This window comes from Tauraco erythrolophus, chromosome 22, assembly GCF_009769465.1.
Source record: "Tauraco erythrolophus isolate bTauEry1 chromosome 22, bTauEry1.pri, whole genome shotgun sequence".
In the NCBI taxonomy this organism is placed as follows: domain Eukaryota; kingdom Metazoa; phylum Chordata; class Aves; order Musophagiformes; family Musophagidae; genus Tauraco; species Tauraco erythrolophus.
The window spans coordinates 6,957,870-6,975,137 of record NC_141486.1 but is presented as its reverse complement, the minus strand read 5'-3'; the positions used below and the strand labels follow the sequence as shown (position 1 = coordinate 6,975,137).

Below are 17,268 nucleotides of genomic sequence, written 5' to 3'. Positions count from 1 at the left end.
ATTCCCCAAATCCACAAAACAGCCTGGGGGTTATAAGGAAAGGTCCTCACGAGAAACAAATCACCTCCTGCTCCTCTCTCAAAAAAACCCTCACCCTGTACAGGGAAATAAGAGTCCAATGTTGAGACAACACTTCTGTGATCACTTCCCCCATCACAAAATATGTCTCTGCTTCACCATGCGAGCCCAAAGCAGAGTCCCTGCACCAGGGCAAGGCCAACGTACGCAATTCCCCAAGGGAAAGAGCAGTGGGTTTCAGGGAACATGAATACAGACCTGGCTGTGGGCCTGAGCCTGCCCTAGTGTCTGCCCGTAGTAGGCAGCCTGCTGTCTGTAATACTCTGCCCAAGCCATCGTGTAGTCCGGCTGGGAACTTGCCTGAGAAGCAGCACTGGCAGCATGACCTGGAGGAAAAGAAGGGAAAAGAGAGAGATGAACAATTCAAACCAAGCCCAGGCTTAGGATCTCCTTTTGTAAAGCTTAGAGAAGAGCCAGCCCCTTCCACCAGCTGCAGACATCCGACAGAGCAACACCGGCTCTCTGCTGTTCGGGCACAACAGGACAGGCTGTGCGCTGGCTCGCAAGTGACAAGTGACAGCAGCCAGACAGCACTAAGAGCTCCTTCCCGCGGCTGCAGGGACGGTCTGACAGCCTGCACTCCTCATCCTCAGCCCAAAGGCTCCAGCAGCACAGCGCCAAAAGCAAATCCACAAGTTGGCATCATGCACTTCTTGACAGAGTGGAGAAAGCCAGGTCCATGTTTTTCCACGTGTGCAGAGCTTTCCTACCCTCTCCACCACCCAGCTTCGGCTTTCTGGTTTTTGTTAGCATCAGTTCTTGTTGTGCGCTATGTTTCCCCCAGGCAGGCCAACTGCCAGCGTGGACATCAGGTCGACTGTGGTTCAACAGGAGCACCTCTCTTGAGGAGCACAGCAGACAGCACAACTGAGAGCTTTCAGGGAGAGAACTACATGCACCATCACCAACAGGAGAGGACCAAAGGGGTTTTGTAGAAGACTGGAAGCTAATAACAGCAGGGGATGGAGAGGCAAGTCATCGGATTAGAGTTAACTCTGTTTCCAACAAGAGCTGATTCATCTCCAATAACCCTGTTTCACTCACTCTGTTTTTTGAAATACTCCTCCCATGCCTTGCTGTAATCGGGATGGCTGTTCTGCTGCTGGCTCTGTTGGCCTGTGCAAAGATGACAACAAGGGGCACGTCAGTATGGAACAGGTGACAGTTTCCAGCCAGTGACATCTACCTTTCCACTAGACAGGCCCTGGATCTACCTCAGTTGCCCAGACTTCACACTTCAACTTCCACCTTTCTACAGTGTTGCACATCTTCAGTTCAGGGAAAGTTGAGGAAAAGCTCAAGTTCCTGATTTCATCTCACCTGCGCCCTGTTAAAGGGCAGTAAAGCCAAGTCTCCCCCATGCTGGGACCTGCTCAAGCCAAAGCACCTGGCCAGGATGCTCATTTTGCACATCAACCACCCTAGGCTGTTGGTCTAGCACAGAACTGAGACCTGTCACCTCTACCTCCACCCACGGAGCTGCCAAGGAAACAGCTGTGTTTTGAGACATCTCACTTGGTTTTCAGGAGTCTGCATCCTTCACCTCCACTCTTACCAGCAGACCACGTCTGAAGGAGTCCCAGTGGGCAATGCCTGTCTCTACAACGTGCCCACACATGAGCCTCCAGCGTACCATCTGCCCCAGCACACAGCTCCAGCATGGCCAAACCACTACCGGCTGCAGAGTCCTCAGGATGGAAAGGAGCTGTGAGCCCTGCACAAAGTCCAGCCAGCTCCACCTGCCCTCAGCACTATCCCTCACACGCACCCTTCAGAGAGGCATCCACGACACCCTCCTAACAGCCACCACCGGCTCTGCGGCACGGTCTCCAGACTCCCGCGCTGCACTAAGGTAAGCGGTGCCGGTGTCTGCGCTGAGAGAGACCTCACAGACCCCAAAACTTTGGTCTTCACCTAGCACAGGCTCCCCCTCTGTGGAGCACTAAGACACCTTCAATCCAGCACACCCAAGTGCTGTTGCAGGGCAGAGCCCAGCCGGGCACAGAGGTGGGATGCCCACGGTTTCCTCCGTCACAGTCAGAGCAGAGAGCCCTCTGCCAGACACGCAGCAAACAACCCAAAAAAAGCCCTGAACGGAAAACAGAGCAGTCGGAAAACCACGGAGAGCGGCAGGCACAGCGAGAGCGTGAGCCGCGGCGGCAGGAGACCCCTTCCCAGCCCACCCGACTGCCCGTGCTCCATGTGCAGCCCCGTGGCGCCGGGCGAAGGGGGGCTTTGAAGCGGGGGGAAGGGGGAAAATAATACACTGCAAGTGTGAAGTGGGTGGAGGGAACAGGGCAGCAGAGTCCTGTCCAGGGGCATAAAAGCGGGTTAAAAGACTTGACCAACGCTACAAGTCAGGACCTTTTCTGGCAGAGGTCAAGGCTGCCTCAACTGTCCACCTGCTAATGCCAACAAAGGACCTCCTTCAATGCCTTTTCTTCAAGGAGAATTACAGTCCGCAGCGGGCTGAAAGGACACGCAGCTAAATGCGTTTCACGGCAAAACGTTTCCCCGGCCAGTTCATTTATTTAAGATGGGGGAAGTAATTAAAATCTAAATACATGTGTAGGGGGTGGGGGGTCTGCCCCTCCTCCCACGAGGAGGGCACTCTGGAGCCTGGCCCTAGGAAGCTGCTCAGAGGACGACTCAGCCGGCTCGTTGACGGGGCCAGCAGAGCTGTGAACAAACAGGCTGCAGCACCCCAGGAAAGGACCCTTCACAAGACTGTTTCAAATTAAAACTTGACAGGCAAAAGCAGGTATCCACCTAGTTTCTTATAGCTCCACCTGGCCTGACTGGGTACCACTGTGATCCACAGCAGGAGAAAACGGCGAAGGCTTAAAGCACAGCATTGTCTTGTCTGTCCTCTCTCCTGACCAAGACTGCCTTCGGTGTGCCTGGCTACAAACAGGAACACGGAGGATCCTAAGTAGACACGGAACTGGAGAGCCAACGTTTTCCATCAGATTCAACAGCAGAAATAAAGCATCTGCAGCCAAAACTCGGCCTTGTGGTACTAAACCCACCCAGGGGAATGATCATGGCAAGGCAGGATGCTTCACTGGTCTTGGGAGCCACCAGAAACCTGACAAAGTCACTGCAAAGCAGTCATCACTGGGATACAAGCCGTACTACCTGGCATCAGGGGATTCAAAGGGTCTGTGCTTCTCATACCAGAGCTCCAAAGCCAGGAGGTGTGAAGCTTGAGACGTGACCATACATTGCCCTAAGCAAGATTTTTTTTTTCCCAGTGGCTAGTGGGCTGGGTAAGAGGATGCTTCAGGGAGGTGAGGAAGAAGGTAAGTTAATAAGGTGAGTTTCTAAAGGCATCTCGCAAGGCAAATAGCACCGCACGTTTCATAAGCATTTATTCAAAGGCTTTACAGGAAGATAAAAATGAATTTTTTTGCAGAGCTTTCCCTGGTGCACTGACTGCTCTGCTTCCCAAAGCTCGGGGAAGTCCAGTGCTCTTGGGGGTGCACAGGAAAGGACTGAAATAACATTTTTTCCCATAAAGCAAGCTTTACATGGAAAACACTCTTTTTCAGTACCATACCATTCCACTCCTGTGCAAAAAGAGAGTCCTTTCAAGCCCACCAAAGCATTTTGCTGTCCTGAAAACAACAACTATTGACTTTCTGCAAGTCCCTAGAGATCAAAGGAAGTCACGATTTTTAGACAGTAATTGCTGAGGAGCAGGATCCTTCCAGAGGCTTTTTTTTTTTAGTGTTTAACACACACTTCCTATGCAAAGTTCCTATGTCCTACTGTAGCACACATTTTCTAAGTGCACTAAGTTAACAACGCAGCATTGAGGATTTCCAAATTTCATGAATGCATAATTTCATAAACATTAAAACGTGATTAGCATCACAGCGAATCACAAGTGCAACTGCAGGCATTGCTCCTCCAATATTTCCTCAGGCACATCCAAAAGTGGGAATTTCTAATTAAGTTATCTACTTCATTGCTAAATCAATCTCAGCATTGAAAAGCACGTTATTAAAGCCCCCTACACACCCACTTTTTGGTGCTTATCTTCAGTTTTCACAAGACTCGGCCACTGAAAAACTTGTATTTCCTGAAAACTTGTGATTGGAAGGTGCCTGTTGGACATTACTGCCCATCACATGAGCTTTGAGATTACCAAGCAGACTTGGAAGCTGCTCTGTTTAGGGCAACTCATTAATCTGGTGTTGAAGACACAGGATGATGCAGTTACCAACGTCACCACTAGCATTTGCTACTTCAGTTATTCTGAAAAGGGGGACTCCCCAGCCCAACCTGCCGAAATTTGACTAAACAGGGTTTTAGAAATAAATGACACTTTGAACCTTGAAGAGTAACAGCCAGCCTGACTCAATGCTGGTGGCTTGAATTGGAAAGCCCAGCAGCACAGGTGATCTGAGTTCAGTTTTTGAACTCAGGACTAAGGACATCTGTGCATTATTTTTTGAAAAATTATTTATTTGAAAGCTGGTTACCCTGCTGGCCTCATTTTGAGCATTTAGCTCCCAAAAGGAGACACAGGGACACTACTACAGCCAGTGTGCATGAAGCAGCATAGGAGCCCTGCCTATCCTTTCTTTCATTTTCTGCATCTCCTTTCCATCAGATTGGGAGTTGAATAGTGAGAAGAGTTCATAACGAACATTTAAAAAAGAAAATAAGCAAGAACTGATAAGGTCAAGAACAAAGACATGGGAGGGGTCACCACCAGACCCAGGGGGAAGAGAGGTCGGCAAGTGCTTGCCTGGAGAACCCTGGCAGAAGAAAGCCTAAGGCAGAACCGTTTTTGTTGCAAACAGACAGCAAGGACTGAGTTTCCACACAAAGAGAGCAGACACAAGCAGTAAGCAGCTCAGTGCACAAAAACCGTTACAGTTTACAATGGACTTCAGCTTGTTCTGAGCTCAAACACCACAGCATGCCTCCATTCACCTCTTCTGCTCAGGAAATTATTCTGCTGTTTTCACACAAGCGATCTCATGGGTGAACCTGTGTTTTGCAGGCACGAAGCGGCAATTGCAAAGGGAACACCAACCCTTTTCCAATCCAGCTCCTAGACACTTACCTGGGACTTGCTGTCCAGGCTGCTGCCACGTCTGGTAGGTACTGCCCCAACCCTGCGTCATGAACGCCTGAGGACCACTGCAGAGGACAAAAAGGCAAGCTGAAGTAGACAATAAAATACTTACCAGGCCATATACATGAAGCTGCCCACAGAAGTAAAATCGTTACTTATAGTCAGCAACTGCTGAGCAAACAGGTGAACATGGGAAAAAAAAAAAGGAAACACTGTGTAGGTGTGCCTGCTAACTGTCTTGATATTGGTCTGTTCGTGAAGCCAAGATGAAGAGGACACTGAACAGGACTCCTTGTGATCTACGCAGTTCAGGCTTCTTTCCATGCTCTCAGTGCATTAGAGACAGGAATTCTGGAGATGCCACTACCTACCTTGCTCATAATTTAATAGCTAAAATCCTTCCTGCAGTCAAGCAGGTTAAAGGTTTTATCTCACTTGCTCCTTGCTTCCGAATGCTTGATCTTTAAAAGGCTCCACTTATACATTCACCCCTCCACCCTTCTCCCAATGCTTTTATAGCTCCCAGCCATTCCCCACAGCCCATCTGTGACGGGATGGAGAAGCTTACTTTTGATGAGGTGTAGCAGGTGCTTGGCTGAACGGACTTTGACCAAATCCTCCAGGTCCACCCATGCTGGTACCCTGTCACAGAATCCACAAATATTTAATGCCGGCTCTAAGCACAAGGTGGAGGAAGTATGAGCAGTAAGAAAGGGGAGAAGAGCCTGGGACACGTTCCACTAAACCCCAGCACCTGAAAGAAGTGACTGATTCTCCAGGGACGAAGTCCTCAGGACTGTCAGCACACTCCAGGAGCCTAGATTCAAAAGCAACCCCAGCCAGTCCACAAACAGGCTAAAGGGACTACAGCACAGTTGGAAGTTTTCCTTTGAATAGCTTGGATCCTGAGGTTGGTATCGAGCCTTCTCCACTCAGGTCACTGGGCATAAAGGTTGCTGTTCAGCTTTACCATGCCCCAGTTCAGTGTTTTCCATACTCTCTTTTACCCAACTCTCCCCCTTCAGTAGTACTCCAGCCTGACATTATTAAGCTTCAATACCACAGCACTGCATTAAGTGGAAGATAAAAGTCATTCTGGATTTACTGGAGCAAGGAGTTGAGTGTTACTTTCAGGATGATGATGCCAGGATTGTGTCATTCTCATGCAGGGACACTACTGTCTTCCCTTCAAAAATCTCCTTTGATAGCCTTCTCATACCTTATTATTGCTGTTCTTCCCTCTCATACAGCTGCACACTATTCTTGATTATGTCAGCAGTCAGATCCTTCTGGGAGTACAGCAAAAATTATTCCAATGGATGCTGCAGGGCCATCAAAGTTCAAGACAGTTGCTAACAGGCAAATGGTTTTGAAGCTAAATAACGTAAATGTGTGTATCCTGTGCCATCCTGTAAGTCCAGCCCTACACATACCTAAGAGTGAAAACACCACGTCTGAAAGAGACAGACCAAGATCAACAGAGATGGGACTTACACCAACTTTCTCATCTATGAGATGTCTAGCAAGTTCAATTTGCTGAGGAACTCCTCTGATTGTGAATATTCGTACACCAGGGTCTGTGTTTGGAGGCGGGTTTCTCTGGAGCTCCACGTGGGCTCCCGACTGCTGATTTATGCTCTTGATGTTCTCACCACCTGAAAGAAAAGAAAACCAAGACATAAAGAGGGATATTCAGCATGTCTTTCCATAAAAGCGTATCAAAGTCACGCTCTGGTAATGGAACATGGTTTTAACTACCTTCTGTGTGCCTCAAGGGAGGTGGGCTGAGGCATAAGAACACACAGTACTTGAGCACATGTTGCTCCTTTAAACTGCTCATAAACATAACCTGAAACTTTGAGCTACTGCAACCGTTTTTAGGATCATGGATGCTGCTGTTTCAAGAACAGGCACAGACCCCCTGTGTGGATATTTCTAGGCTCTCAACAAACACAGCATGGCTGAGATACTCTTTGACAAACCAGATGCAAAAACTGCATTGACTGAGTTCCGCTGGTTTTGCACAGTTGTTCACAATCCTCAAGAAAACAGAGTCACCTGCAACATGCTTTTTCTTTCTTTTTTTCCATGAGGCTTTTCTTCCATGACTAGACATTTCATGGCTCTAAGGCAAAAAGCCACCAGCCACATAGCTTAAGCTTTGTTTTAAGCTGCAAGGTGTCTCCCAGTCATGTGCTGTGCAATAGCTTCCTCCCTTAAAGAAGCCTCTGCTACCGCGCCTCCTATTCACACCGCAGCACGCGCACCCCTCTGTGCGACCGCAGGATTCCCGGCAGTCTCCTGCTATTTCAGAGTTAGTTGTGCATGCAGCCAACATATCTGGCTAGTTTGCCATCTGGATATACTAGAGCACAGGAGGGCTTCAAGCAAGATGCAGCCGGGCCAGCCAAAGTGGATCTGATTTCCTGAAGACCTGCTAGGTCCCGGTCTCTTAACGAAATTTGCTTAACAAAAGCCTCAGCCAATGTTACAATGGTTCAATTCTTCTTTTGGAAGCTCACACAACTTACAGACCAGCTCCATTCAACTGGAGAAATTAAAGGGTGCGGGGCAGGATGAGGTTTTACAACTTTGAAACCACAAATCAAAAATCACCAGCCAAAAGGACATACAGCAAGCAGGAAGGAGAGCAAAGGAAACTAACTGGAGATGTATGTTTGTTTTTAATTAAAAAGAGAGTCCAAAAATAATCTCCTGTATTTCGCTTGCATTTCCATCTCTATACACCCAGCACAACTTCAAAACAAACTGTGGATGTTGCAGACACTTGTTCATTTCATTGTAATGGACTCGTGACCTTTTTAACATTTTAAAGCCTTCTTGGGGAAGGGAGGAGGAAAAGTTGCCAAAGGGCAATTAACTCTTTCTAAATGAATTTTTGAAGATGCATTTAACAAAAGGTAACCGTGTCACATCCCTGGGCAGACAACAGTGATTGTACTGTGCAGCCAAAAGCCAAGCCTCTTATTTTCAGTCAAGCATGGTAAAGCGGTAAAATGAAGTTTCAAAACCAAGGAGGTTTTTTTATGTAATGCTTTTGTCTGATGCAGGCTTGTTCGAAGCTCTGGTTTTTATATATTGAGGTGAGATCTGAATCAACAGCCATTTCATCTGCTTAATGAAAACACAGGACCCTTTCAGCCAACACAATCTGGATCATGAAGGAGTGGGAGAACTTTACGTGGGGACAGAGGCATAACCAGAAGTTGCTACTCGCACAGCAGACTAGGTTTCTCCTTCTGACAGGGGATTAAACATTGAAGCTTTCTCAAACTGGAAGCAAGGAGAATACAGATATCAAATCACTTCCCAATTCAGCTTCAGCACCAAGGTGTTGGTCACTGGGCCTGTTTCCACATCAGCTCCCTCCTAGACCGTACTCTGCAGGATCAAGTCAGATGGCACTCCAGGTTTGGTCAGAGGCTGCAAGCTCCTACCCCTGTACCAGGACATGGTGCCCTTCTCCTCCTTACCCTCCAGTCTGGTACATGCCAAAGTGGTCCCTCCCATTCAAGCGATCCCAATTCAGCCTCCAGAGCATGCAAATGAAGTGACGCAGCCAACATGATGCTGCACGGTGCCGGAAGGAGTTCATCTTCCTCCATAATGAGGTGACCTTCTCAGCACATGGTGGCTGTCTACAGATGCATTCAGCAGCCTGCTCCATTCTTCTACCTGATGGGGGGCAGAAGTGATCCAAGAGTGGCCCCCCAGCTGGACGTGAAATCGTAAAGCAATTAATCAAACCTGCTAAAAGGCAGAGCTGACAAGAGCCAGGCCAGCCACGTTATCTGTCAATATTGCTGTATTTATCATGGAAATCCAGCGGGGGCCCAGTGAGGCTGTGGTTTGTTTCCAAGCACCAGCAAACAGAGAAAGCACTTGACATGTGTATGGCGCTCGTCTCCACCCTTCCTCCAGTCTTTCAGAAAAGAAAAGCTGCACCTACCCACCCTCTAGAGGAAAAAGCTACGAACACGATTTGCCAGGAGCCAAGCACTTCTTTCCAACTCATAAAGGCTCACGCTCCCCAGTTGAGAAGTGATGCCCATGAGAAAAGGGCCCTGGATCTTCTATCGCATTATGCTGCAGAAAGTAGCAGTTACCTGGCCACTCTGCACACACTAAACCTGGGGCCCGAGATAGCCATTGCTTGGGTGCTGAACTGAGACCCAACTGGCCCAGAGGTCTCGGCCAGACTTTACAGAGAAGGCTAACGGCCAAGTCCGGTATCATGGCAGGGGGCAAAAACAGCTGGAAACTGCTCAGAAACTAAAAGTGGGGAGCAAAGGTTTTAAAATTGGTCACTGTTAAAAAAACCCCACTAACATCCCCTCTCCCCTACACTGCCCCACAGGCAGTCAAAGAGGAAATAAGAAGAATCAGGTGTCTTGCATCAACCCAGTGGCATATCAGTCCTGGTCCGGGCCCCAGAAGGCAGTGCTACAGCCATCACTCACTTGACAAAAATGAAGGCTGCAATAGACTAAGAGCACGGGCACTGTAAGAACACCGATTACAAGGTGGTATTACAAAGCTACAAGCACTCAAATCACCATACAACTAGTAATTAGTCACTCCAGAAAGCTTCTGATCTGGCTGGGTAAGAATCCCTGTTTTGCTGTTGTGGAAACAAAGGTAAAAAGCTCCCCTTCTCCCCCACAGCGAGCCTGTGCCAGGCCTTGCACTTGACTGCTCGGACGTCGAACTCCGCTACCTGCATTTATCTTTTCAGCACACAGTGCTCTCTGCGGTCACAAATGCTCCACTTCAGCGCACCGCTGAACAACAAGTGACCTTTTCAGATCCTTTATTAAGGATGACTAATGGATACAGCAATAAAGTTTCATTATAATTTGATTTTTTCCATACATATAACTCTCACTTATGGGCTTAAAATTTGCTTTGCTTGATCTTTTGCCCAACTGGGCTGTTCAGTGAGATCAAGCACAATCGCTCTGCAATTTCTGCATAACGGGGGGAGCAGGTGTTTCTTCATCCTGAAAAAAGTTTTCAGGTTCCTGAACTGGCTTACGGCAAAGAACAACTTCTAAAAATGATTGCAGACTGCTGACATGTCCCGTATCTGTGTCCCTTGTCATCCAAAAAGGCAGGAGCTCAGGGTGCTATAGGGGCCAGACACATGGAAGGGAACAAGTGAGATGCATCAGGGCTGTACAGCAGGGGAAACAGCCCGCAACACGTTTCATCACAAGCTCACTCTGGCCCAACAGGAGATCAGGAAACTAAATGTCACTGAAACGTGGCACAACGCCCTCAAAGTCTGAGCCTCCTTTACTGCTGTAGCTAATCTGTTCCTATTCTATTCACCTCATCTCTGCTGAGGCTAAAAGCCAACTGTGACTACTTAAATACTAGTTAAGGCATATGTCATTCTTTCTGAAATAAGCAGACAGAAAAATTAAATACAACTCCTTTGATACGTCAGTGTATTAACTCAGAAGCATCACAACAATTCAGAGCGATAGAACTCTTCTATTCCTGGCTCTAATTTAAGTACTGCCATTATCCGACGTGTAGCTCATGCTCTATGACAAATGGAGATTGCTGCTGATGCTCTGGTTTCATAATTGTCTTGGGGTTGGACTGGTTCTTGAGAGGAAGGCCAGATGACTCCTTGTCCATCTGACAGGCTTTGACAGGCTGAGAGAGTTGGGGCTGTTCAGCCTGGAGAAGAACAGACTCTGGGGAGACCTTCCAGCAGGCTTCCAGTACTTAAAGGGGGCCTACAGGAAAGCTGGAGAGGGACTTTTTAAAAGGGCATGTAGTGATAGGACAAGGGGTAATGGCTTTAAACTGAAAGAGGGGAGATTTAGATTGGATATAAGAAATAAATTTTTCACTCTGAGGGTGGCGAGACACTGGAACAGGTTGCCCAGAGAAGTTGTAGATGCCCCATCCTTGGAAGTGTTCAAGGCCAGGTTGGATGAGGCTTTGGGCAACCTGGTGTAGTGGAGGGTGTCCCTGCCCATGGCAGGGGGGTTGGAACTAGACGATCTTTGAGATCCCTTCCAACCCAAACCATTCTATGATTCTATGATCTCTTCAGCATGGAGAGATTCAATGCTCCGTGACAGGCTCAGACGCAAGCTTGGATACAGACAAATCCTGCTACTTCACTTTATTCAGACACTTCAGGTACATGGCTGGAAGCAGCTACTGTTATTACCGCATTTGGAGACCTTCCATTTTATCCCATGGCACTCAGAAATCCAGCATGACGAAATGACTGTTCTGCTTGTCCCTGATAAACTGTCCTTTATATGAATTCTCTATAAAAAGAATCTACAAATGAACCTGCCTTTTCTTCGCCAGCTGCTTGTTATAACAAGCTTACTTGACAGCTCTGCATGAAGAGCCTCTCTTACATATTGTGAACAAGGGCCTGGAGAGTACAATTATGAGTGAGAGCACCACAAAGAAAACAGCTACAAGCGCATATAGCTTATTCCTACGCTGCATTCACCGGCCACTAAATACCTGCAATTACAGAAAACTCCAAAGCTTCACTGTCAGGCAGCAAGAATGCGACCATCCCGAGAGAGAAAAAGATTGCAAGCTCTAGCATTTAGTGCCACCAGACCTACCTTTGCCTATAACGAGACCACACTTATCGGCTGGCACCGTGTAGGTTATTTCCTGCATGCCCCCAGGTGTTCCAACACTCCAGTCCCCACGGCCACGACCTCTTCCTCGGGCGACAGCCAAACTTCCAAAGCCATCTCGTTCCTTGGAAGGCAAAAAAATGTTTATCAGTGTTTTTTTTTTGCTGGCCCCAATGTACATTAAAACCAAAATAAAGCAAGGTAAGTTAAATAGCATTATAATCAATGGCACTGAATTAAGATATTCTTGGACTTCAGTTTCACATTCAAGACTTTGAAGCACTTTAAAGAAATGCCAAGTAACGTAGGTTACAGTTGCCTTCCTGACTAAGGAAGATATTTATATTTCTTAAATGCATGTCTTTGTATCTGCTGAAATAAACCTATGAACAAGCATCAACTACTAAAGGACTTTTAGTTTGTGATGGGGGCTTTCCTTACAGCAACCAATACATCTTGGCACTGACACACACACAAGTTGCTTCCAAACCCTTTCAAGAGTCATTCTTTAAAGAACTCCTGGAATTACTCAGCTGAAATGCACATTTTTCCAAACTTCCAAAGGAAGCTTTTAAGCTCAAGGACACTTAAAGGACATACCTATTTTGGGTAACTGATTTCTCTAAAAGCAAAGGCCACAGGCAGTCAGAGGCTATCATGACAGACCTCAAAATTTAAGTCGATGATTAAAAAAATCCTATGAAATCAAGTATTTAAACTAGATCTCAGAACAAGAAGAGATATCAAGATCTACCCTTGATGGAGAAATTAAGCTCAGGTATCTGGTCTGGAATGGCCTAACATCCTTACTTCTCAGAATACAGAGGAACATACAACCTCCTTCGTGAGTCTGCCCTACTACTTCACCCATCTTGCTCTTGGGCAATGCAATACGTTGGTGTCTGTCTTAGAGTACAGCGACCACACACGTCAGCATTCATTTTCTTCTCCTGCCTCCCACAGCCACCAGACCAGAGGACTGGCGCCTGAAGAGGAGGCATTACTGAGCACTGATAACACTCTGCTGTCTAAGCGTTTCTCAGTCCTACCCAGCAGAGCCTCCAGTCACTGTCTCCCACTAGTGCTGGACTCCATTTCACTAGGTCACTGTTTTCAAATAACTTAAGAACAATTGAACCTGTGAGGTACAATGTGGAGCTACAATGAGGCCTCACAATACTGTCTGAGAACAGGAGACCTTCCCACAGCTCAGTCAGCCCGCATCCCATTAAAACAAAAACAACAAATAAACAAACCTAGCAGCTCCATCCTGGGCAGTAGCACTTGTGGCCTACCCGAGGGAAAATTTAACACTGCTGCTCTTCCGACGGTGGCATCCATCCACACAGCTGCATGCATGCTACGTTCCCATATAAGCACTTTCCTCCCAAAAGCCTCCAGAACCCACCTGTGCTGTAAGAATGAGCTCACTGATGATGTGTGCTGCATGTTGACACCTATCGGGAAGCCCCATGACCTGTGCGACTCTTTCAGAACTAATCCCATCATCTGTGAAGAGAGGTGGCAAAGACTAAATTAAAGGGAGAAAACATCCACCCGCCAACAAAACCTTCCTTCTAGCACCACTATCGCTAGCAGCATTTTCACATACGGAACTGTCCCAAGAGCTACCTCTTCCCTCCACCTTCAGCCCCTCTTCCATGTACTAAAGGACAACAAAACCGAGACCCAACCCACATTGCAGAGGGAAAAACATTCAAAAGGCAACACTTTCAAATGTCAAAAAGCCATGAAAGAGACTGATACAATTTTAAGAGGACAAAGGCAGCTTTGATAGGTGATCAGACAGCCAAGGACCCAGAGAAAGTTACTTAGAATTAATCAACTCCTGATCCCCAAAGGCTTTAGTATCCTGAAGGAGAATTCTTTAGACAGGAAATAAAAGTTTTTTTTGTTATTGTTATTTTGTTTTTCCATATAATTAACACTCAAGACATGACTGCTGTGAGATCTAATGTTTGCAAATGAGCTGTATATACTCTTACTCTCTGAAAAACAGAAAGTGCACGAGGAAGCAGCACGTCATATTTCAAATGGGTTTCAGAAAGAGACATAATGCACCTTTAAATTAGGAAAGCCTCGCTGCTGTAAGCTCAGATCAGATTCACTTTTGCAATCCAAACTGGAACACTGTTCAGAAAGCAACGGCTCTCCATCCTCACACAAACCTGGTTTAAATTGAATCCTAACTCCAGCATCATTTTGAATCTTTTTGATCATTTCTCCATTTCTTCCTATCACAATTCCAACAGCAAACCTGGGCACAGAGACCTGATGGGAAAGGCAAAGCAATATGAAAGCTCAGAGAACTAGACTGAATTACTCTGATTTTACAAGGAGATGCTCTTAACTACGAGGACAGGTCACATTAGGCAGCTCCAGGCTACAGAACCATATCCTGTAAGAAAAACAAACATGTGGCCACAAATTCCTTCCCCACTAAATGAACTCTGCACTACAAGAATGCAGCTTAAAAAGTCAATTAGAAAAGTGCCATCTGGGAGTCCATGAGAACTCCTCTTCCTTGCAGCCAGACTCACTCTTCCAGCGACAGAACACAATGCATTTAGAAATAAGCTTACAGGTTACATGTGCAATTTGATGACTTCCACCCACTGCCCATCCCACAGGGAGGTTAGCAGAGTACTTGTGAAGAAAACATACCTCTATGCTGCCTCCTCCCATTCTAGAACTGAAATCATTGCGTACGCCTCGGAAGTCTGCCTGATCTTTCTCTCGGATGATCTCCAGTACCATTTCCCTCGCTTGCTACATGGGGAAAGAAGTTACAGTTAGCTTAACATGATTCTGCTTGCCACCGTGGTGTTAGGGCCTCAACAGTGGCTAACGGGCTTCAGGTGAAGCGATCTCCATCTGCTTGATGGAAACAGCGTTCTAATTCAGCATTTCTTTTCCCATGGTCAGTGGAGATCTGTATCGATGGCATCTTCCATGTCTGACAAAACCTGCCAAGTGTGCGAGGTGGCAGCTTCTTGTGTGCAACTGCTTCCTTCAGTCTTTCCAAAAGTCCCTTTTGCTTCTAAAGTAACTTTTATGGGGTTTTTGCTTGTTTTGTTGTTTAAATGAAAGGAAGGCCCTTTCCTACTGGATAGAACTGAAACCAGTATAAGTAAGGTAGAAGCTGTGGTAGCGTAACAGAGAGCATGTCCACTAAGAGCCAGAGAGCATGTACCAAGAGGGCAGGTAGACAGTGCTGAGCTTACTGACACTCAGAAAAGTTAAGCCCAAGACTGCAGCAATCCAGCAAGACATTTTCTGAGACAAATGAATATTCTTCCTATCTACTTGCGGCCCTCATGGCCATTCACAAGCTTGCATGTAGCCCAGCTAGTAAAAGTGTAGCTTGGAAATAAGCCAACAATAGCCACCATCAAAAAAAAAAAAAGCCTACTTATCAAAATCAAAGCCTTTGTTTCCATATATTACCAGTCAAGGTTTTCACATTTTGGTTCTATTTCCAAGTTCAATGGACACTGGTGAATCTGACTCCTTTCACATTTTTATGTATTTTCCATGCCCCCATGGTATTTTTTACAGAAGAAAACAACTCAAGACCAGAGATGCCAAGACAGAAATAAGGGCAATGGAGAGATTTCATAAGGATTTGAGAGATTTAAGAAACACTGTTGCAGCATCCAGAGAATCCCACCAAATCCAAGGATTCATCAAGCTTCTTAAGTGCTTTCTAAGTATGCTCAACTTAAGTGCCTCAAAGATCTTGCAGCCTATGCAGTCTCCATGATTGGCAGGATTTATGGCATGGAAGATGTGCCAACAGCAAATCTTGCAAGGCAGAAGAAACCACATGGAAAGAAGCAGCACTTAAAGCATAATTTGGTTAAAAGTAGCAAGACTGCCATTAAACTCCTTTTTGCATATCTGTACCTCCACAATAAGTGTAAGAATTTTGAAAAAATCCACATTTAAATTTAAAAGCCCACTTGTAATAAGATGTGTGAAAAATACAACCTGAACGCACCATCCCTGAGCACCACAAACTGTTGCAGCAATTTATGAACAGGGAGATCCTACGAAACAGAACTATTTTTATTAGAGACAGGAATGCTAAGCTAGATTTAAGCACTTAACAAGGTATGAAAAGCACTTTCTGAGAAGTGGAACATGCCACAGTTAAACTTTAATTCTTTAATTCAAGCATTCCCATCGTGCTGCAATCTTCCAGTCTCCAGCTGATCATGGGTTTTTGCTTTGAACTGCAGGTATGAACACATCTGTAGAAACCTGACACAAGGAGACTGAGGCATCAATATTAAGCAAACCCCTTGGTTTCAGGAGTTGTCATGGGTTTGGGTTTGTATTTTTTTAATTACCTGCGTCAGTTGGCTGTCTGAGATAATGAACCTTCCACAAAACTTTCTCAAATGTGTGGCTAAGTTAGTCACTGCAAACCCATTTGCTCGAGTAACATATAGCTGTGATTTTTGCTTCACAGACTGGAAAGCATTTCAAAGCTACTTTTCCAAACCCTCCTCCTCAGCTCTTCTACAAATGTCTAATATCTACGTGGAGTGAGAGCTCCTAGGTTACACTGTAAACAAGACAACACTTGCTAGTGTGGTGATTTAACCTGCTCTACTCGAACTTCAACCTTACAGAACAACAAAACCAGGAAGGATTATTAAATTTTCAGTTGTATTCAACTCCATTAGATGCTCACAAAGATGCTAAACTCCTCAGTTCTCTAGGGCAACTGCATACTTTATTACATACCTGTACTTTAAATGCATCTCCAGTAATACGGAGCGGTTTATCTGCTCCAGTAGGCAACGGACCGTCTTGGATCATAATCATTTTCACACCTGTTCGCTCCTGAAGAAAAAGCACAGAGCACTTTGCTAAGCCGAGTCCCTAAAACAAGGGACTGTATTTTGGTTACTAAACATTACGCAGGTCAAATCCGCAGCTTTACACGACGCTACTTTAGCTCTTCACGGGCACTTATAGCACAAATTCAGTAACTATCCTACAGCGCACAGGACTGCCAGAAAGTGTGCTACTGCTGAGGTCTCAAACAGCTGAATCCCTTGCAAAAGGAGAACCCCTCTACCTCAACAACTGATTTTTCAGCCCTTTACAAAATCTGTAGTTGTCTGCATATAATAGTTATTAAGTGACCAGCCTTAAAACTACTGGATGTCGGAGGACTAATCAGGGTGCTCAAAAAACTACATTTTTTACCTAGGGCTTTTCTGAAACACTTTATTCTTTTAAAAAAAACTTGTTCCAGATGGAGGAATAAAGAATGTCTAGGAACACAGATTTATACATAACACAACATTTTTAATTAGAAAGGAGTGGGATGAGAAAAAAAAAGGAAGACACATGCCAGCTTTATCACAGATCAGCAACAAAAGAGAAGCACAGCACTCTACAACAGCATGGCTGGCATTA

General features: G+C 46.0%; 1 protein-coding gene across 1 annotated transcript in view; it reads right to left on the bottom strand.

Annotated features, from left to right (window-relative positions):
• Positions 1 to 17,268, bottom strand: part of FUBP3 (far upstream element binding protein 3) — a 40,469-nt gene that overhangs the window by 2,193 nt on the left and 21,008 nt on the right. The window contains exons 9-17 of the mRNA XM_086624979.1: positions 16,588 to 16,686; positions 14,500 to 14,604; positions 14,004 to 14,106; positions 13,223 to 13,323; positions 11,797 to 11,938; positions 6,662 to 6,822; positions 5,736 to 5,809; positions 5,156 to 5,232; positions 277 to 404 (exon numbers count right to left, since the gene is read on the bottom strand). Coding sequence (XP_086481105.1) covers positions 277 to 404; positions 5,156 to 5,232; positions 5,736 to 5,809; positions 6,662 to 6,822; positions 11,797 to 11,938; positions 13,223 to 13,323; positions 14,004 to 14,106; positions 14,500 to 14,604; positions 16,588 to 16,686 — 990 coding nt within the window. The remainder of the gene's footprint in view (positions 1 to 276; positions 405 to 5,155; positions 5,233 to 5,735; positions 5,810 to 6,661; positions 6,823 to 11,796; positions 11,939 to 13,222; positions 13,324 to 14,003; positions 14,107 to 14,499; positions 14,605 to 16,587; positions 16,687 to 17,268) is intronic.